Genomic DNA, 22,254 nt, shown 5'->3' with positions numbered 1-22,254 from the left:
TTTGAACTCTTACACTGATTTCTTTCAGATTTCTCAGTGCTGTGAACTCTTACTCTGATTTCTTTCAGATTTGTCAGTGCTGTGAGCTCTTCCTCTGATGTCTTTCAGATTTCTCAGTGCTGTAATTTCTTCCTCTGATGTCTTTCAGATTTCTCAGTGCTCTAAACTCTTCCTCTGATTTCTTTCAGATTTCTCAGCGCTGTGAGCTCTTACTCTGATTTCTTTCAGATTTCTCAGTGCTGTGAACTCTTACTCTGATTTCTTTCAGATTTGTCAGTGCTGTGAATTCTTACTCTGATTTCTTTCAGATTTGTCAGTGCTGTGAGCTCTTACTCTGATTTCTTTCAGATTTCTCAGTGCTGTGAACTCTTACTCTGATTTCTTTCAGATTTGTCAGTGCTGTGAAGTCTTCCTCTGATTTCTTTCAGATTTCTCAGCGCTGTGAGCTCTTACTCTGATTTCTTTCAGATTTCTCAGTGCTGTGAGCTCTTACTCTGATTTCTTTCAGATTTCTCAGGGCTGTGAACTATTACTCTGATTTCTTTCAGATTTTTCAGCGCTGTGAGCTCTTACTCTGATTTCTTTCAGATTTCTCAGTGCTGTGAACTCTTACTCTGATTTCTTTCAGATTTCTCAGCGCTGTGAGCTCTTACTCTGATTTCTTTCAGATTTCTCAGTGCTGTGAGCTCTTACTCTAATTTTTTTCAGATTTCTCAGTGCTGTGAGCTCTTCCTCTGATTTCTTTCAGATTTCTCAGCGCTGTGAGCTCTTACTCTGATTTCTTTCAGATTTCTCAGTGCTGTGAGCTCTTACTCTGATTTCTTTCAGATTTCTCAGCGCTGTGAACTCTTACTCTGATTTCTTTCAGATTTCTCAGCGCTGTGAGCTCTTACTCTGATTTCTTTCAGATTTCTCAGCGCTGTGAACTCTTACTCTGATTTCTTTCAGATTTCTCAGCGTTGTGAGCTCTTACTCGGATTTCTTTCAGATTTCTCAGCGCTGTGAGCTCTTACTCGGATTTCTTTCAGATTTCTCAGTGCTGTGAGCTCTTCCTCTGATTTCTTTCAGATTTCTCAGTGCTGTGAACTCTTACTCTGATTTCTTTCAGATTTCTCAGTGCTGTGAGCTCTTACTCTGATTTCTTTCAGATTTCTCAGTGCTGTGAACTCTTACTCTGATTTCTTTCAGATTTCTCAGTGCTGTGAACTCTTACTCTGATTTCTTTCAGATTTCTCAGTGCTGTGAACTCTTACTCTGATTTCTTTCAGATTTCTCAGTGCTGTGAGCTCTTACTCTGATTTCTTTCAGATTTCTCAGCGCTGTGAGCTCTTACTCTGATTTCTTTCAGATTTCTCAGCGCTGTGAGCTCTTACTCTGATTTCTTTCACATTTCTCAGCGCTGTGAACTCTTACTCTGATTTCTTTCACATTTCTCAGCGCTGTGAGCTCTTACTCTGATTTCTTTCAGATTTCTCAGTGCTGTGAACTCTTACTCTGATTTCTTTCAGATTTCTCAGTGCTGTGAACTCTTACTCTGATTTCTTTCAGATTTCTCAGTGCTGTGAACTCTTACTCTGATTTCTTTCAGATTTCTCAGTGCTGTGAACTCTTACTCTGATTTCTTTCAGATTTCTCAGTGCTGTGAACTCTTACTCTGATTTCTTTCAGATTTCTCAGTGCTGTGAACTCTTACTCTGATTTCTTTCAGATTTCTCAGTGCTGTGAGCTCTTACTCTGATTTCTTTCAGATTTCTCAGTGCTGTGAGCTCTTACTCTGATTTCTTTCAGATTTCTCAGCGCTGTGAGCTCTTCCTCTGATTTCTTTCAGATTTCTCAGCGCTGTGAACTCTTACTCTGATTTCTTTCAGATTTCTCAGCGCTGTGAACTCTTACTCTGATTTCTTTCAGATTTATCAGTGCTGTGAACTCTTCCTCTGATTTCTTTCAGATTTCTCATTGCTGTGAGCTCTTACTCTGATTTCTTTCAGATTTCTCAGCGCTTTGAACTCTTACTCTGATTTCTTTCAGATTTCTCAGCGCTGTGAGCTCTTACTCTGATTTCTTTCAGATTTCTCAGTGCTGTGAACTCTTACTCTGATTTCTTTCAGATTTGTCAGTGCTGTGAGCTCTTCCTCTGATGTCTTTCAGATTTCTCAGTGCTGTAATTTCTTCCTCTGATGTCTTTCAGATTTCTCAGTGCTCTAAACTCTTCCTCTGATTTCTTTCAGATTTCTCAGCGCTGTGAGCTCTTACTCTGATTTCTTTCAGATTTCTCAGCGCTGTGAGCTCTTACTCTGATTTCTTTCAGATTTCTCAGTGCTGTGAACTCTTACTCTGATTTCTTTCAGATTTCTCAGTGCTGTGAACTCTTCCTCGGATTTCTTTCAGATTTCTCAGTGCTGTGAGCTCTTACTCTGATTTCTTTCAGATTTCTCAGTGCTTTGAGCTCTTCCTCGGATTTCTTTCAGATTTCTCAGTGCTGTGAGCTCTTTCTCTGATTTCTTTCAGATTTCTCAGTGCTGTGAACTCTTACTCTGATTTCTTTCAGATTTCTCAGCGCTGTGAGCTCTTACTCTGATTTCTTTCAGATTTCTCAGCGCTGTGAACTCTTACTCTGATTTCTTTCAGATTTCTCAGCGCTGTCGACTCTTTCTCTGATTTCTTTCAGATTTCTCAGCGCTGTGAACTCTTACTCTGATTTCTTTCAGATTTCTCAGTGCTTTGAGCTCTTACTCTGATTTCTTTCAGATTTCTCAGCGCTGTCGACTCTTTCCCTGATTTCTTTCAGATTTCTCAGCGCTGTGAACTCTTACTCTGATTTCTTTCAGATTTCTCAGTGCTGTGAGCTCTTACTCTGATTTCTTTCAGATTTCTCAGTGCTGTGAGCTCTTACTCTGATTTCTTTCAGGTTTCTCAGCGCTGTGAACTCTTACTCTGATTTCTTTCAGATTTCTCAGCGCTGTGAACTCTTACTCTGATTTCTTTCAGATTTCTCAGCGCTGTGAGCTCTTCCTCGGATTTCTTTCAGATTTCTCAGCGCTGTGAGCTCTTCCTCGGATTTCTTTCAGATTTCTCAGCGCTGTGAGCTCTTCCTCGGATTTCTTTCAGATTTCTCAGCGCTGTGAACTCTTCCTCGGATTTCTTTCAGATTTCTCAGCGCTGTGAACTCTTCTTCTGATTTCTTTCAGATTTCTCAGCGCTGTGAGCTCTTACTCTGATTTCTTTCAGATTTCTCAGCGCTGTGAACTCTTACTCTGATTTCTTTCAGATTTCTCAGCGCTGTGAACTCTTACTCTGATTTCTTTCAGATTTCTCAGCGCTGTGAGCTCTTACTCTGATTTCTTTCAGATTTCTCAGCGCTGTGAACTCTTACTCTGATTTCTTTCAGATTTCTCAGCGCTGTGAGCTCTTACTCTGATTTCTTTCAGATTTCTCAGCGCTGTGAGCTCTTCCTCTGATTTCTTTCAGATTTCTCAGCGCTGTGAGCTCTTACTCTGATTTCTTTCAGATTTCTCAGCGCTGTGAGCTCTTACTCTGATTTCTTTCAGATTTCTCAGCGCTGTGAGCTCTTACTCTGATTTCTTTCAGATTTCTCAGCGCTGTGAGCTCTTACTCTGATTTCTTTCAGATTTCTCAGCGCTGTGAACTCTTACTCTGATTTCTTTCAGATTTCTCAGCGCTGTGAGCTCTTACTCTGATTTCTTTCAGATTTCTCAGTGCTGTGAGCTCTTACTCTGATTTCTTTCAGATTTCTCAGTGCTGTGAACTCTTACTCTGATTTCTTTCAGATTTCTCAGTGCTGTGAGCTCTTACTCTGATTTCTTTCAGATTTCTCAGTGCTGTGAACTCTTACTCTGATTTCTTTCAGATTTCTCAGCGCTGTGAGCTCTTACTCTGATTTCTTTCAGATTTCTCAGCGCTGTGAACTCTTCCTCGGATTTCTTTCAGATTTCTCAGTGCTGTGAGCTCTTACTCTGATTTCTTTCAGATTTCTCAGTGCTTTGAGCTCTTCCTCGGATTTCTTTCAGATTTCTCAGTGCTGTGAGCTCTTTCTCTGATTTCTTTCAGATTTCTCAGTGCTCTGAACTCTTACTCTGATTTCTTTCAGATTTCTCAGTGCTGTGAGCTCTTACTCTGATTTCTTTCAGATTTCTCAGCGCTGTGAACTCTTACTCTGATTTCTTTCAGATTTCTCAGCGCTGTCGACTCTTTCTCTGATTTCTTTCAGATTTCTCAGCGCTGTGAACTCTTACTCTGATTTCTTTCAGATTTCTCAGTGCTGTGAACTCTTACTCTGATTTCTTTCAGATTTCTCAGCGCTGTCGACTCTTTCCCTGATTTCTTTCAGATTTGTCAGCGCTGTGAACTCTTACTCTGATTTCTTTCAGATTTCTCAGTGCTGTGAGCTCTTACTCTGATTTCTTTCAGATTTCTCAGTGCTGTGAGCTCTTACTCTGATTTCTTTCAGGTTTCTCAGCGCTGTGAACTCTTACTCTGATTTCTTTCAGATTTCTCAGCGCTGTGAACTCTTACTCTGATTTCTTTCAGATTTCTCAGTGCTGTGAGCTCTTCCTCGGATTTCTTTCAGATTTCTCAGCGCTGTGAGCTCTTCCTCGGATTTCTTTCAGATTTCTCAGCGCTGTGAACTCTTACTCTGATTTCTTTCAGATTTCTCAGGGCTGTGAACTCTTACTCTGATTTCTTTCAGATTTCTCAGCGCTGTGAACTCTTACTCTGATTTCTTTCAGATTTCTCAGTGCTGTGAGCTCTTCCTCGGATTTCTTTCAGATTTCTCAGCGCTGTGAGCTCTTCCTCGGATTTCTTTCAGATTTCTCAGCGCTGTGAACTCTTACTCTGATTTCTTTCAGATTTCTCAGGGCTGTGAACTCTTACTCTGATTTCTTTCAGATTTCTCAGCGCTGTGAGCTCTTCCTCGGATTTCTTTCAGATTTCTCAGTGCTGTGAACTCTTACTCTGATTTCTTTCAGATTTCTCAGCGCTGTGAGCTCTTCCTCGGATTTCTTTCAGATTTCTCAGCGCTGTGAACTCTTCCTCGGATTTCTTTCAGATTTCTCAGCGCTGTGAACTCTTCTTCTGATTTCTTTCAGATTTCTCAGCGCTGTGAGCTCTTACTCTGATTTCTTTCAGATTTCTCAGCGCTGTGAACTCTTACTCTGATTTCTTTCAGATTTCTCAGCGCTGTGAACTCTTACTCTGATTTCTTTCAGATTTCTCAGTGCTGTGAGCTCTTACTCTGATTTCTTTCAGATTTCTCAGCGCTGTGAACTCTTACTCTGATTTCTTTCAGATTTCTCAGCGCTGTGAGCTCTTACTCTGATTTCTTTCAGATTTCTCAGCGCTGTGAGCTCTTACTCTGATTTCTTTCAGATTTCTCAGCGCTGTGAGCTCTTACTCTGATTTCTTTCAGATTTCTCAGCGCTGTGAGCTCTTACTCTGATTTCTTTCAGATTTCTCAGCGCTGTGAGCTCTTACTCTGATTTCTTTCAGATTTCTCAGCGCTGTGAGCTCTTACTCTGATTTCTTTCAGATTTCTCAGCGCTGTGAACTCTTACTCTGATTTCTTTCAGATTTCTCAGCGCTGTGAACTCTTACTCTGATTTCTTTCAGATTTCTCAGCGCTGTGAGCTCTTACTCTGATTTCTTTCAGATTTCTCAGCGCTGTGAACTCTTACTCTGATTTCTTTCAGATTTCTCAGTGCTGTGAGCTCTTCCTCTGATTTCTTTCAGATTTCTCAGTGCTGTGAACTCTTACTCTGATTTCTTTCAGATTTCTCAGTGCTGTGAGCTCTTACTCTGATTTCTTTCAGATTTCTCAGTGCTGTGAGCTCTTACTCTGATTTCTTTCAGATTTCTCAGTGCTGTGAACTCTTCCTCTGATTTCTTTCAGATTTCTCAGTGCTGTGAGCTCTTACTCTGATTTCTTTCAGATTTCTCAGTGCTGTGAACTCTTACTCTGATTTCTTTCAGATTTCTCAGTGCTGTGAACTCTTACTCTGATTTCTTTCAGATTTCTCAGTGCTGTGAACTCTTACTCTGATTTCTTTCAGGTTTCTCAGTGCTGTGAGCTCTTCCTCGGATTTCTTTCAGATTTCTCAGTGCTGTGAGCACTTCCTCTGATGTCTTTCAGATTTCTCAGTGCTGTGAACTCTTACTCTGATTTCTTTCAGATTTCTTAGTGCTGTGAGCTCTTCCTCTGATGTCTTTCAGATTTCTCAGTGCTGTAATTTCTTCCTCTGATGTCTTTCAGATTTCTCAGTGCTGTAAACTCTTCCTCTGATTTCTTTCAGATTTCTCAGTCTGAGCATGTGCGAAAGACCGATGGCGGTACCAGAAATAAGTGAGCAGCATCGCCGTGAGACGCAGCAAAACAATTTTGGACTGACACTGAAACCAAATTCGCTTTGACAAAATGAAGGAATGAACTATTCTTCATCTTCTAGATGATGTGTGCTCATATTTTCAGATAAAGTGGCTCAAAAAAACAAAAAAAAATTAATCTTCTTCTGTGAGATTGTTGGCTGGTTATAAAGCAGAAATCTGATGTCTGAACTTCACTTAGTGACTTGTGTGGTATCATGCACTCTTGGAGTATCCCTTAGCTCTCTAACAAGCTGTCACTTAGTGAGATGAGTGGCATGTTATGGTTTTTCTCCTATATTTGAGCATTCTTTCCCACTGCCAGTGTACTAGGTTGTGACTAGTTTCAGGCTAAAGGGCTGTAGTTCCAGGCGATAAGTCAATTCCAAGTTAAAGGGCCATAGCTCCAGGTTAGGAATCTGTAGTTCCAGGTTATAGGGCTGCAGTTTCAGTCTATATAGCTGAATATATGGCTATATGGCTGCATATCCAGGCTATAAGGCTATTCCAAGCTAAAGGGCTGTAGTTCCAGGTGATAAGGCTGTACTTTCAGGTCAGGCATGAGGGGCAGATGATCAGCCAATGGAGATGGGGCTCTGTTGGCTCCCATGTCACTGAGGGGGCTAAAGAGAGAGAGAGAGGGAGAGAGAGAGAGAGAGAGAGAGAGAGAGAGAGAGAGAGAGAGAGAGATTGATTAGCATGACAGACAGGTAGACATTTATTTAGTGCTAATTCTGGTAGCTTCTCAGTGTTCCAAAATTATCCATCAGGATCAAGCAGGGAGGACAGTCGTCAGCTCGTAGAGAAGATAGATGGAGAGAGAGCAAGAGGCAAACCATTTGTATGTTAAGTCAGTGTATGGAGAGATCTTAGAGATTCATAGTGCAAACAACTGATGTCAGCAGAATGCTTGTGCAAACAGAAAAGCTTTGAGTCTTGTTGTGAATGTAGAGAGTGAATCTGAGTCCCGGTCAGAGAGCTATGTAGGAAAAAGATCAACCACCTGCTCTGGTGTTTCTAACTCTAGGAACCGTCAGCAGGTCGTTACTTTGTGTGGGATCATATCACTGAATTAATTCACTGAGACACTGCAGGCCATTTAATGATTTATACGTTAAGAGAAGGATCTTATACTCTACACCACATTTAACAGGTAGCCAGTGTAAGGACTCTAGCAGCTGCATTCTGGAGCAGTTGGAGCTTATTTAGTAAAGAGCTGGACCGGCCAGCTAAAACGGTGTAGTCCAGCCTGGAGGTTATAAAGGCCCCAGTTTTTCCACATTGTTTAGGGCTAGAATATTATACAGTGTAGCGATGTTAGGCATGTAAAAGAATGCGGTTCTAACAATTTTGCAGATGGCAGTTCCAGAGAAAGAGAGAGAGAAAGAGAGAAAGAGAGAGAAAGAGAGAAAGAAAGAGAGAGGGAAAGGGGGAGGAGACTTGGGGGAGGGGGGTGGTGGATTTTGTGAGAACAGTTTGGGGATTGTGCACCAGTGCACAAAGCAGGTCCATAAAGACGTGGATGAGCCAGTTTGGTGTGGAAGAACTTGACTGGCCTGCACAGAGTCCTGACCTCAACCCTATACAACACCTTTGGGATGAATTAGAGCGGAGACTGTGAGCCAGGCCTTCTCGTCCAACATCAGTGTCTGACCTCACAAATGCGCTTCTGGAAGAACGGTCAAAAATTCCCATAAACAGTCCTAACCCTTGTGGAAAGCCTTCCCAGAAGAGTTGAAGCTGTTATAGCTGCAAAGGGTGGGCCGGCATCATATTAAACCCTATGGATTAAGAATGGGATGTCACTCAAGTTCATATGCGTGTGAAACCAGACAACCGAATACTTTTGCCAATGTGGTGTGTGTGTGTGTGTGTGTGTGTGTGTGTGTGTGTGTGTGTGTATGTGTGTGTGTGTGTGTGTGTACATATGTGGCACATATACATGACATTTGGTTCAGGAAGTTTCAGCTGCCAACCTGCTGAAGTTGAACCCGTGTATAACCTCTGTACACATAGGTGTATCATCTATTTCAGGAGTGTGAAGTGTGCCCTCACGTTGAGCTAATTGTGTGTGTGCGTGTGTGTGTGTGTGTGTGCTTGTTCCAGCCTGCAGAGTCAGACAGTGTGTCAGATGGAGCTCCTTTCAAACTGAATCTTTATGACTTTGATATATCCATCAGATGCAAGTTTCCAACTGAACCAAACTGAGCACTTTCACTTTTCCCACTCAATCCAACAGTTCGTTCAGTACTTTATTTAGAAAGACAGCCATTTACAGTAAAGTTCATTTAAAAGGAATGCCACTATTTCCCTTACTGGGAACAGGACACAGACGGTTATGATTAACTAAAGTGGACGTCCAGCATTTTTTTCAAATGGCCTAACCTAATTATGAAGATGTAGATAGAATCAGTCTGAGTGGTGGTGATGGGAACCAGGCGTCCACCTCTAAAAGCTCCCTCACAGAATCAGTCCGTACTGGAAATAGTTATGAATCTGTTAGCAAAGTAAAGCTTACACAGCGGTTTCTGAATGAAAATCGCGTCTGGCCTGTTTAGGTGAGGCCGTCTTCTGAACAGAATCGTTATTTATCAGAGTCCTGATAAAATGCGATGACAGTTCTTCACTGTTCACGTTCATGATCAAACCCATCTGTTGCTGGCATCCCACACACTCACAAATCAGATACAAGGACAAAAATAATGTACTTTGAGTATGCTAAAAAAAGAAATGTTCTATTTACTTGAAGTTATGTCAAGTGATTCCACGCAAACAAGTGAAGTAGCTTCTCGCATGCTCAAAGGAGTCACACATTGCTCTCAGCAGTAGGTTATCTGTAACTGACAGCCAACAGCAGTATGGCTCAGCGGTTAACCACAGAGTCTCAGAATGCCTCACACCGTGGAGAGGGGGTGTTTTAACCCTGAGAGCCCTGAGCCTGAGCTTTTGCAGTTTGCGAGGCTTCTTAAATCAGGTAAAGATTAACTTGCAACCACGATACACAGGGCTCTATTGTCTAAGTTAACCCCTTCCTGACTTATGAAACCTAGGACAGACTCGATTCAGCCCCCGTCCCGGGTCCGGACATATTCAAAGTTAGGTTTTCGTTCAACTTTTGGTTCCCATTATGTCTCAGTTTTACACATCTTCTGGAAACCCCTATTTCCAACCTATTGTTGAAAATTTTCTCAACTTTGCTTTATTGACTCATCCTGCAACCCCCCCCCCCACTTCACTTTATCACTTTATGCAGTTTTTCAAACTAGCCTGTTTTTACACAGCTGTGTCATCACCAAACACCTCGGAATAGTCCATTATAAACATAACTGGGAGTGAATCTCTATTAAAATTTCAGAAAATAATCGTTAGAATTATAAATAATAGCCAACAGCCCCACGTATATTGGTGTGCATTGACTCTCGGGGATCATAAGTGGTTGCATGCTTTTGCCTAGTGCAGGGGTCGGCAACCCAAATCCTAAAAGGAGTCACTCCATCTTGGATTGTCCATGTTACTGAAGTTTTGTACATCTTGGCTGTAAATACGTCTCAGTTTGTGCTAATGTCTTAGTATGGGCTAAAACATCCATCCATCCATCCATTTTCTAAGCCGCTTCTCCGTCAGGGTCACGGGGGGATGCTGGAGCCTATCCCAGCAGTCTTCGGGCGGAAGGCAGGATACACCCTGGACAGGTCGCCAGTCCATCGCAGGGCAGACAGACAGACACAGACAGTCACTCACACCTAGGGGCAATTTAGCACGTCCAGTTGGCCTGACTGCACGTCTTTGGACTGTGGGAGGAAACCGGAGAACCTGGAGGAAACCCACACAGACACGGGGAGAACATGCAAACTCCACACAGAGAGGACCCCGGTCGCCTGGCCGGGGAATCGAACCCAGGCCCTCCTCGCTGTGAGGCGACAGCGCTGGGCTAAAACATACAATGTAAATTAAAATGCAGCCTTGCTTTGCTCTGCTTTAAGCTTCAGCTCTGCTATAGCTGCTTTTCTCACATCTCCAGCAGGAAACTTTACCACACAGTGGAATAATTTATTGGAAAATGCCTCTTGATATTTGACTTTTTACGGGGAGCGGAAGTTGCTTCTTATTCACCAGCTCATTGTTTGAATTTTCACATTTATTTATATTAAATCTTTCCGTTAGCTACTAGCTAGATGAGATTGTTGTCTGCATTGCTCTGTGATCAGCAGTCTGAGTGCCAACCTTCAGGGTTAAAGGCTGGAGATTTAGCAACGTTGAAGACCAGTTTTAAATATATTTCAGCGTTTATGAACATGTACTGTTAAAACTGCATTAGAAATGTGTGTTAGAAACTTCAGCAAAGCTTTATTTTACTGCAAAGTAAATTTATTTTTGCCTAAAAACAACCTGCTGTTGAGTCGCATGAGAACAGTAGAAGAGCTGCATGTGGCTGTAGAGCATGTCACCCTTGGCCTAGTGGAAAGAGAGACCCTCTAGTGGCCCTGAGAGACAGGAAACTGCAGTTTCCAGAGTGACACTCAACCACCAGTTAACTCAGCGTCTTTTAAAACCACAGTCTGTGAAAGAGTGTGTAGTGTTTATGGTTTTTATTTTACTGTTCTTCTGCAAAGATGTGACACGCAAGATCTGCCATAACATTTGAAGTGAGAGAAGTCCATCAACTACGCTCATTCCCATTACCAGCTGCACAGCACAGCGAGGTTTTCCCACAGTGGGATATGACTGCCTTCATAAAAATAGCTGTGTTTGAGTATTTCTGTGGATGGACTCCATGTCTTCTCTAAGGACATGTGCAGTGGTAAAAGGCATTGAGGCAAGAATGGCACCAAAGCATGATCATAAACCCAGGTGCTGCTCAGAATCGTCCAGGGTGACCTGCACTCAGACAACAGATTAGTGTGCATCTCTGGTCACTTCTCAGTAAGTTTAAATCTTTTCGGCGCGGTTTGACATCATTTTAAATAACCTTCAGTGGTCAAAGTTTCTCCACAGAACCTGGAACATTACAGTATTTTGCCATTCACTTTCATTGATAGCCCACATTTAGCCAAGAAAAACAAACACAAAAAAAACAATATCTGCATTGAAGTTACACTCCTCACTGATCAGCACTCCATAATTCATAAAACGCCATTTCCACTGTTTTGAAAGGTTGAACTATGCAATACGCATAATCCCAGTCTCTGTTAAATGATAAAGGGCCCTTGAGTTCTGTTTTCGCCCTTTAAGTATAGAAATTAGTGGCAAATGTCAACTATGTACTCAAATAAAAATAAAACTCAAACACACCTCTTAAAAATACAAATTCAGTACTCAGTTTACTCAGTGCTGTTGCAAGTTTGCATATAAATATATTCAAATCAATCTTTTCTGTTGAGTTTATAACTCAGTAATTAGCAAGACTCGATGACAAAATAAAGATTATAAAGCATTTTCAGTAATAACCATCATCAGCGCTTTTCAGATTAGTAGAGATAAGATAAAAGTTACTTTGTGCTTTCAGTCACAAGAAAATAAAAAAAGCAGAACTGACTGTAAGATTTCTCGACCAATAAAGGTTTCAGCTTTTAATGAGTTTACTCAGCGTCTGATACAGATTTGTACAAGTTACAGCGCAGTGTTAACTTATTGTGAGGTCTGGATATGGCTTTGTCACGTTTAGGAATGAAAACTCAACTTTTTTTGTGCAGTGCGGTCCCTCAAACACTCAAAACACAGGAAAATGAGAAAAAAAACAGAAAGAAAAGTAAACGTTACAGACCTGGTTGGATGCCTGGGGGCAGAGAGACCCAAAGTTAATTGGTTGCTTCACCCAAATGACTGAGCTAAGAGATATAGAGATGCTCGTTCTGCAGGTTTGTACTGAGGTCAAGGGGAAACCACTCCATCGCCTTGATGCTGATGCAGCTGATGCATGACGGTACTTGACTTTCCACCAGGGTGCTGAAAAATTTGAAGGGGGTGCTACATCGATGGCTTTTAGGATAATGCAGTAGTCACCATAGTGTGGCTACACCATGAAATCAGTACTGGTATGATTACGGCATGTACGAAATTTAAATATTTGAGTGCACATCTAAGGCTTGATGTCACCTGCTTTTCATCTGAATTTAAACTAGCCTTGAACTCACACTTTTGCTCTTCCAAGAAGAGGTTTGGTAGAAATAAAGTGGTGTAGGTGGAAGTAACTGATTGCATAGGCAGTTTGTAAAAAAAAACTATGTAGGTCAAATTGGCATGTCCATGTGCACTACTTCTGCAATATCAATAACCTCTTCCTGACAACACTGCGCTGTAAGACTGTGTAGAGTTTCTAGCCTTTTTCCACTGTAACAGCATTTTTTAATCCTTTTTTTAACCTAATTTAACTTTTATTTTATTTAATTTTCAACCTGATCTCGTTTTTCTTAATTGAATGATTTTCTTTTAAATCATTAGTTGTTTTTCTTTTCTCCTTTACATTTTCAAACAACTGTGTTTTCTCATTTGTAAAGCACTTTGAATGACAGCAGTGTATGAAAGATACTGTACAAATAACCCTGCTTTGCCTTACACATCAACCAGAATGCTAGATTCACACATCCAACACTGAAACACTTGTCACGATAAAGCATGTGTCCACTCACAGACACAACTTCAGCCCAATGAGGATGATAAATCAAGTTAAACATAACTGACATACAGTAACTTTGATGTACAAAGATGTAAATACACAACAGCTAAACCTAACCAATCAAGGCTAAAGCGTACTGACACAGCGAGCATGAAAAATGTTCATGGACCATTAATGTCTTACCTTAAAAGGTTTATTACATTTTAGGTTAGCAGTAAAAGAGCATTGTAAGTACCAAAATTGGCTTTGCATGTGTATAAAATTACATATTCTACTCTTTCAGGGACAATGTCTCATTTTTCCAGGTCCCTCGGGTAACTTTACATCTCTTGACCACAGCTGGAGCTTAAAATTCAGACATCATGGTGCTCATAATTAACAAATAGTTATGAGCGTAATGGTTGCTAAGCAGTAATGGGAGGGCTGAGAAAATAGGTGGATACCATCAAGATATTTCACCCAATGAACCATGAACAATACTGCTAACAATGGGCTGCTACCTGTCCTTACATGGTGCAGCCAACTCTCTCTACAGCAAGGATTTAAAGATCTAAGGATCCTGAATACAGAGCTCTGCACTGATTGTCCTGGTGTTGTGAGAAAGAAGGCCGCTACCTGTAGCACTGTATGGAGGCCTGGTCTTTAAGTTTAGACACAAGGCGATCCTCACTACAGGATGGTAGTAGCTTATTAGCCCTAAGATAACAACAATTTGCATGAATATTATTTGGCTGTTCTAGATGAAGCACAGACATCTGAAGTTGCTAAAACACACTCAGTGTTTTATATGAAGCTCAGTAGAGCTTCAGTAGTGAGGCCTGGTATGGAGCTGCTGCCATTCATCGGAATCAGTGAGTAACCCAGCTTGGAAAATGCGAAAATTCGAAATTCATTGCTCTGCTTTTAGCCTTCATATTCCAACAAAGGGTTAAAACATCGATATGATTCAGAAACAGGTCACTCATCAGAATCTGACTCACCATCCAGAGTCATTTCGTCCATCTGTTACCGTCCATCAGCCAGAGATTCAGCTCCAAAATCACCCACAACCCTCTCACTACTGTTATATCTCTGCTTTTAGCCTTTATGTTAAAAAAAGGGTTAAAACAGTGACAGGATTCACATCAGAACACTCAGCAGAACCTGCCATCACTAGGCAGAGTGAGAGAAACCAGCTTCACCACCACACAACCCAGAAATACTGCACACACACACAGCCAGATCTCTGTAAAACCTGCTATTAGCTCTGCTTTAGCCTTCATATGGCCAAAAATGGGCTAAATAGAGCAAGAAATTAATGACAGAATGAATGAATGAGTAGATGAATGATGTTTGTATGCGTGTTTTTGGGCTGGTAATGTGACTGATGGTTTAGTGGATGCTCTAAAAGAACTGGATGCGGTGACTTTCTGTTTTATATCTAAAACTGATTTGAAACTCAGTCTAGGAACTGAAAGTTTGTATATGACTAAGTATCACGACACAAGTGATAACAACGACAAAAGTATAAACAATCAGAAACAGGCACAGATTACTGGAGGATCTCAGTGAGAAATGGCCAAGCTCCTGACTGTGTTTCTGACACAGCTGCTGTTTGGTGAGTATTTGCAGATTACTGGGTGGAGAAGAATAGTAATCAGCTGTTAGTGAATGATCTCACTGTGAAGGTCATGAATAGTGTTCTAGCTGCGTATTGGAGGGATAAAATATGCAATACTATCATCTGGAATGTGTGGGTGGCAGTATAACATGCTCTAGCAAGATATGTATTCCTAAATCCTCTGAGTCTCCAAGAGCCGTTTTACAGAGACTTCTTAACTCAGAAATCTCATCTGTTTAGTCACCATGACGACTTCAGTATGGACTGAATTTAGGACAGTAACCAAGTTCATGATCTTGTCATTAACTGCAGATAAGAAAATATCATACAAAAAAAAAACATTTGTCTACATCGGCAGCCAAATAAGTCACATTTTAATGTTACTTTGATTACGTATTTATGCTCCAGTTGTGAGCAAATCAGAAGTCATGATAACAGCTAATTACTGGCCTTGATTGAGGAGCATAGTATTTCTTAATTTTGAGATGAGATTATGTAAGATAAGTGTCCTTAATTACGATTTGAGACAAATTTGTGAAAAATCCTTTCCTGACCTTGTCAGATCTTAACTCCTATCTCTAATAAAAGACAAGAGGTCTCTGTAGTATGACCACTGGTCAGTGAGACTGAAGGAGGTTCTGAATGTGTCTTCTTGGAGAAAACACTGGCTGAGGGATTTTGGAGTGGGGATGCACCATTTATGATGTTTTAATAAGGGTCTTGCACATGCAACTACCCAAATCTAATAAATACATTGTTTAATCAGAAGCTCTGATCTTGGTCGATTCTGATTGTGCAGCCCTGGTTTGGAGAGTGATGAACCTGCTGTCTTACGGTTCTCTTATTGTTATAGGAACCTTCAGACTGTGTCTCCTTCAGAGTACTTCATCTGACCTCATATCTGTCCATCCCGGAGAAAACATCACCCTGCACTGTGACATCACTGCGAATTTTGAGATATCATGGTATCACCAGAGCTCAGAAGAGATGAAGCTGCTGGTTTCTGCTGGAAAAGACAAACTGAATAAGTCATTTTTCCTCAATCATGATGTGAGTGGAGGTCACTATGATACAACAGAAAACTTCAATTTAGTGATTATTGGCGTTAATGAGACTGATTTGGGGCTGTATTACTGCGGAGGACGAAATGGTTCAAATCCCGTTAATTTCGGAAAAGCCATCAGGCTGAACTTTGCAGGTGAGAGCTAATATCTTTTGGAAAACAGGGCACTATAACTGTTGTGCATTCAATTTGAAAGCTGGCTCACTAACTCTTTGTACATGCTTTTATAAAGGTTTTTGTAATTATCCAATAATTGTCCATCATTTGATAGACTTAGCATTAGTCGGTCATCATTGGTTTGTCCATGAATGGGCTCTCTTCTAGCCACTGGAATTTTACAATTGGCCATAAGCAGACACTGCTCATATTTTTAGAAGTATAAGCGAGTAAAATTGGTTTTAAATTCTGCATTTCAAAATGCACTGTATGCCCTCATTTCAAACTAGTCCTAGGATTTTGATCGTGTTAGCTTGAAATGGCATTTAAACGCACTGTGTGTAAAGATAAATCATTAGTAAAAATGTGTAATTTGTAATATTAAATTGGTGTTGAAGGATTTTTTTAAACTCACCAAATTTCTATTGCACTGGGCAAATGTGGGACAGATGTTTATAGTGTCAGATGTTCATATAAATGAACATAAATGAACATCGTTCTTTAGTAAAACGAAAGAAATGATTTGTACTGTTGTGTCCAAACTTACAATGTTTGCTCACTGCATCACATATCAGCTGGCAAATATTGGTGAACAGATCAAAAGCAAATTTGCCTGCTTGGACCTGCTTGCGAAATAGTGCTTGGACCCCACAGACTGGCTTCATTTATTATTATTATTATTATTATTATTATTATTATTATTATATGTTACAAATTCATTTACATTTATGAATATATAAATGTATGGTTTACAAGGTAGTTGTAAACTTGCTTCCAGTAAAGCATTTGTCATTTCTAATAAACACACCATGTCAAACACACACTCTCTGTGACGTGTGAATGGCTGCACGTTCAGGGTGTGGTTAAAACAAAAAGGCGATATGAAAAAGCTGTCCAGTAGTTTCATTTTTGATCTTACAAGGCAAACGTTTATCATCACCTCCCCCACATGTCTGTCTGTGTTTTGTTTTGTGTTTCAGATGATGGAATTCCTGAGTCTGAAGTACCTGTTAACGTGTCAGAGCGTTCCCGGCTCTCTGCAGGATGTGGACTCCCCTGGATTATGATTATAACCCTGATGTGTGTCTGCATGTTGTGTGCCCTGATCAACATCATCTGCATCTGTGTGTTCTGTAGCAGAATGCAAGGTGAGAACTATTTACAGTCCTAGAACCCTCTCATTTCTGACTGGGAACAGTTTTCCAAAGACATTTAATACATAACTGAATAAATAAATTTAAGAAGTTTTACAGGTTTGTACTGTATGTTCTAGGTTTTAACTAGGAATGATGAAGTACAAGCTCCAGAGTTCTAGACAATTATTCTGGGTATACTCAGAAAAAACATTCTTTACCTGAACTTAATTGAATTATGGAATGTATTTCAACAAGTTTAAATGAATTGAATTTCTTTCAAAATAAGGCAATTTAGCTGAAGTTAATCTGCTGTCAACTTATTGAAGTTCATTTGAACTTGATTAACTATTGTTGGCTTAAATTGATCCAACTTTCTTACCCACTGCTATAACTGCTCTGCCACAACCTCCAAAGAGTCCAGCTTGACTCCTACAGAGCCGGCCTTCCTAATAAGTTTGTTTAAATTGGTCAGAGCTCTTTTGTTAATGTTGTCTGAACTGAGCTGAACCACACCACTGTATCACCTCACCTGTTAACACTCACTGCAATTTATCACATGTATTACTGTAATGACACTTTTTCACTGCGCAGTTTACACTGTAATATTGAAGCAACTTGGAGTTAGTCATGTCTATAATCTGTGCTTTTAGTTTACCTCACAACACTCAGTGCCTGCTGTCATGCAAATACAACAAATCTGTCCCATATGCCATATAAATATCTGTCTATCTATTTATCTACAGATTGGCTGATTATTACAGGCTGATTTAATGTTTGGGATGATTACATTCTTTTAAAACTACTAATTTAAGTACATTTTTAAAAATGTGAGTTTAATTAATATGAACTTGTTTTTTGAGTGTACCATGATGGTATCACGATTGGCCCCTCCCAGTCCACTCCATGTGCGTTTGTTTTGGTTTGGCCCATGTGTATTTGTTTTGGTTTATAGTCCAGCCCCCTCATTTCAAGACTCCACCCCTGATTGTCTCCACCTGTGTTTCCACCTGTCCCTCATTTACCTTTATGTATTTAAAGCCTGTGTTTTCCCTTGTCTGGACTGGTCTTTGTTTGAATCTCTGTCTGTTGTTGGTGTTATATGCTGTGTTGGCTGTACTGGTGTTTGTTTGATTCTGGTTTATGTCATGTCTGGTCCCCGATCTAGCCGTGTGGTTCATTGACCCTGGACTGTCTCGACCCAGATGTTGCATTTACCCTTAATAAATCTCGCTTCTCTCAGCAGGTGCGTCCGCCTCCTCGCTCTCACAGATGGCGAGCTCCAAGATAATTTAACCAAATTACACTGAAATGCCCAACAGCAGAAAATACTTCTCTAATTTATCTTCATTAGATAAAATTATCTAAAATGTCACACATTTAAACAGAAATTTAATGATAAAAATCTCTAGTAAAATCGTAAAAACACCCAGTTAAACCTAAGACTAAAGCAGATTTCTTGCACAGATGACATTCGTCCGGCTTCAGCGAAAAATATGGTAAGGGTTTAGCCTCTGCCGCCTGCTACCACCAGAGGGCGATGGCAGCAAGGTGCCCAGTCTGCACCGCCTCTTGCCAGCAGTGGGCGATGATGGCGAGGAACCACACACTTATCAGACTTACCGGATACTGTGGCCTTCCCTACATAAAGCTGTGGCAAATGACAGTGTTTGTCACATCTTTGTAGAGGGGTGACTGGTATGGTACTTAGTATCAGATCAGAAAAGCAAAGAAAACAAAACTGCCCCAAAACCACAAAGAGGGCTGAGAAGAGAGTAATTACCCATAAGAGCAAACAAGTGAAGGGAAGCATAAAGTCTTCCTGTTGTAATCACTTGCACATGGGTCCGCCTCCCCACTGTCCGTAACAAATATGACGTAAAATTGCAAAGCGAACCACAGATGACGTGCTGGTGCTCCATTCGCTGTGTCGCACACATGGCAGCTGGGCGAAGACACTGCTCGACAAAGTCTCTGATTGGTCGGTAAAAAAGACGTGTGTGCCATTAAACAAAGATGGACAAGTTTGAGGAGCTTCGTCTTCGGCAGACGCACTGATGTTCCACTGTGCATTTGTTAAGTAAACAATGAATTCCATGTTCCGAGAGCCAGTTTCAGTAGCCGGGTATCAGAACGTCAAGGCGCCCGCCTTCGGCCGCCACCCGATCCACACTGCACCGAACCCCATAAGCGCCTTTCCCACAGGTGGTGGGTCCATCAGAGAGTGGTCCCATGTGGCTTATTCGGGCTGAGCCTGGCCAGGACCCATGGGTAAAGGCCCGGCCACCAGGCGCTTGCCGAGGAGCCCCTCCCCCAGGCCTGGCTCCAGGGTAAGGCCCCGGTAACCCTAATTTGCCTATTCGCCAGCTTCTTGTTCAAATTTCCCCATTCCACCTTAAATGGTGGCTACCAATAGTTAGAACTGTAAAGGAATAGTTTTCTAGCAGTCATGAAACTAAAATGTTATAGCGTCACATGGAGTGTCCGCGACAGGCAACACCAAACACAAAGTATGCAAGGTTGTAAGCTCGCGAAGGCGCTTTCGGCTTCGCACAACCCTCAAAAATTTCATTTCGCAAGAAGTGCTGAGGCCTTAAGGATCATTGCCTTCTTTTATAACACAGAATTTTATGTAACAGACAAGAACCTACAGGAACTACAGAGACTCTTATGCCTTTATATATCTTTGTCCCATCTTTTTACCCCATGTACTTACTTAGGACTCAAGTTTTACTTTCCTGCTTAAATGTATGACATTACACTGGTAAAGCAAGGATGTTTGTATTTACCACCATGTTCTCCAACTACTGCATGTATGGGCTTTGGGTCATCGGCCCCCTCAAAACTAAATTACAGTTAGGTGTTATAGTTTTTAGGTTGTATTGACTAAACTCATCTTATCTGGACTCCACGCTTTGTTTTATTGTTCTGTTTAAAACATTCAGTTATGAAAAGGTACTTTTCATGAACGAAACCTTTGTACCTTGTACCTTGATGAACGAAACATGTACCTGAAGAGAACCTTCATTTCTAACAGCACAAGAAACTCAAGACCAGTCCCTACATTCAATTCCATCCTTCATAGAATCAGCTTTTTCTCTTTTACTCCAATCAATGCATGTAGAAGTGAATCCTGAAGTTAATTAACAGAAGAGAGAAACAGATACATTGTTCAGGCCAGCTGGATCATATGTTCAACATATGTAAATAAATAAATGCTTATTTTATAATTTTGACATTTCTGACTACAATTTGTCAAAATTAATTGTTTTTCAGGAAAGTCAACTTCATGCAGCTGCTGCAGTGACACCAGAGATAAAAATGCGGTATGAGGAACATTTTCAATTTAACGACTATCTAGAACACCTGTTATTGTTCAAAAGTCTGATCATAGTGGAGATTATAACAAATCTGCTGGTTTTATGCTTTGTTCCCTATAACTAGACAAAAGCTGACTATGTTGTCTCTCCACAGGAAGGAGACCTGCAGTACATCAGCCTTAGACATGAAGTAAAGCCCTCAGCATCCACTGCGAGAACCTCAGCACCTGCTTCGGACAGTGTGACCTACGCAAAAGTCTCAGTACAGGCCAGAACAAATTTATCAGCATGAGATGTTCATAATCACAAATGTGTTATTTAGCAAGGTGGACAAGCTTTACAGAACACTGGTGTGAATCCCATTCACAACTCACTTTACATCATTATACTTACATTTGGAGCTGTTCATTTCTAATGATTTGAATATGTGTGAAAGGCCACACTGTTATGATAGAGATGTAGTTTTTCAGGGATAAACGACTGATGAAGTATAAAGTTAACAGCTGGTTTAGAATTGATGGTTAGCTAACTCTGCTGGAAAAAACAGCATAGCTGTTCATCAGTAAAAACAGGATAATTTTATAGGAAAAGGCAAAAATATTCTTAACATTATGTGTAAGTTAATGTGAAGAGGTTTTATTCCAATGATTTTGGAGCATTTTCATTGGTCTATTCATGGAGACTTTTTTTTGGGACACTGGTGTGTTTTGGATGCCAGTATGATTGTCAACTAGCATGACCAGGTGAGATGATCAGCTAGACCTGCATCAGACCAGTATACACCAGTTTATTCCAGAATAAACCAGCTTTGTCAGGCACCAGACTAGTATGAACTAGTTTACACCAACATAAACAAGCTTAGACCAACACCAGACCAGCCTAAACCAACTTAGACCAACATCAGACTAGCGCAAATCATTTTAGACCAACACTAGACCAGCATACACCAGTTTATTCCAGAATAAACCAGCTTTGTCAAGCACCAGTCTAGACTAGCTTAAACAATCTTAGATTAGGTTAGGCTAGCCTTAATCAACATAGACCAGGTTGGACCAGTATTATACAAGCATAAACAAGATTACACCAGTTTAGACCTGGATAAATCAATTTAAACCATCTAAGACCAGCACCCGACCAGCATAAGCCAGGACCAGACCAGCATTAACCGACTTGGACCATCTTGGACTGGTGACAAACCAGCATACACCAGATTAGATCAGTTTAGACCTGCACTGGACCAGTTTAGACCAGCATAAACCAGTTTAAACGAGACCATCTTGAACTAGCAAGTCCTAGCCGGTGTTGTTTTATCTCCAAAAAGATCTGCAGATCAGAGGAAAATGTTCTGATTATAGGCTAATACTAAATTAATAAACATGTATTAATGGACAGAAAAGTCTGAATGACCTAATGCAATAATAAAGTACAATAAAACAAACTTGTACCTGCATGTCTGATTTAATTTGAATCCATTCGCATTCAATCTGTTATACTGTAGATGAGAAGAGGATTATAGTAAAGAGCTGAAAGCACACCCAGGGTTCCTGTAGTGACCACAGGAAACTGAAAGAGGCCAGACAGCTGGACGTTTTTCAGTAGATAAATGCCAGTTGAACAGTGGATGTCATCCATGAATATTACTACATCTGTGCATATGTACAGTCAGCTCTATATTTGTACACCTGTGGCATGCACCTGTCCCCCGGACCCTAATGATGACCATAAGAGCTGGCAGGAAGAATTTGGGACATGCTTCCCACCTTCATGCATCTCATGGCCGTCATCGTTGTTATCCAATGTCTGGCAGCTGATGTCCTCCTGCTGTTGTCACTCGTGTCCCTTGGTGGTGTTCAGGATTTGGGCCCCGCCTTTCCTCTGTTTCTCGTAGTCATAGATGGGGCCCATGCCAGTGGATGGGTCCATGCCACAACATCCTCCAAAGAAAATATTAGTAATTTCTCTTTTTTATGTTTGTTATACAGGACATT

At 40.9% G+C, this 22,254-nt stretch overlaps 1 protein-coding gene across 1 annotated transcript; it reads left to right on the top strand.

The window, feature by feature from the left end:
* The first annotated feature begins 14,523 nt into the window (after positions 1-14,523).
* Positions 14,524-21,615, top strand: LOC108412064. Its single transcript, XM_017683933.2, has 5 exons — positions 14,524-14,591; positions 15,448-15,792; positions 16,794-16,961; positions 20,223-20,272; positions 20,421-21,615. The coding sequence occupies exons 1-5, from the start codon at positions 14,549-14,551 to the stop codon at positions 20,556-20,558; spliced, it is 744 nt and encodes a 247-aa protein (XP_017539422.1). The 5' UTR covers positions 14,524-14,548; the 3' UTR covers positions 20,559-21,615.
* Positions 21,616-22,254: the final 639 nt, after the last annotated feature.

The sequence above is a fragment of the Pygocentrus nattereri genome, chromosome 11 (assembly GCF_015220715.1).
Source record: "Pygocentrus nattereri isolate fPygNat1 chromosome 11, fPygNat1.pri, whole genome shotgun sequence".
Lineage (NCBI taxonomy): Eukaryota > Metazoa > Chordata > Actinopteri > Characiformes > Serrasalmidae > Pygocentrus > Pygocentrus nattereri.
Note: the sequence above shows the minus strand (reverse complement) of the source record. Positions and strands in the feature narration are given on the sequence as shown.

Coding starts and splice junctions, on each gene's coding strand:
- LOC108412064 (XM_017683933.2), top strand. CDS start 14,549: ATGGCCAAGCTCCTGACTGTGTTTCTGACACAGCTGCTGTTTG. Junction 14,592..15,447: donor TCTGACACAGCTGCTGTTTG/GTGAGTATTTGC, acceptor TTATTGTTATAG/GAACCTTCAGACTGTGTCTC. Junction 15,793..16,793: donor CATCAGGCTGAACTTTGCAG/GTGAGAGCTAAT, acceptor TTTGTGTTTCAG/ATGATGGAATTCCTGAGTCT.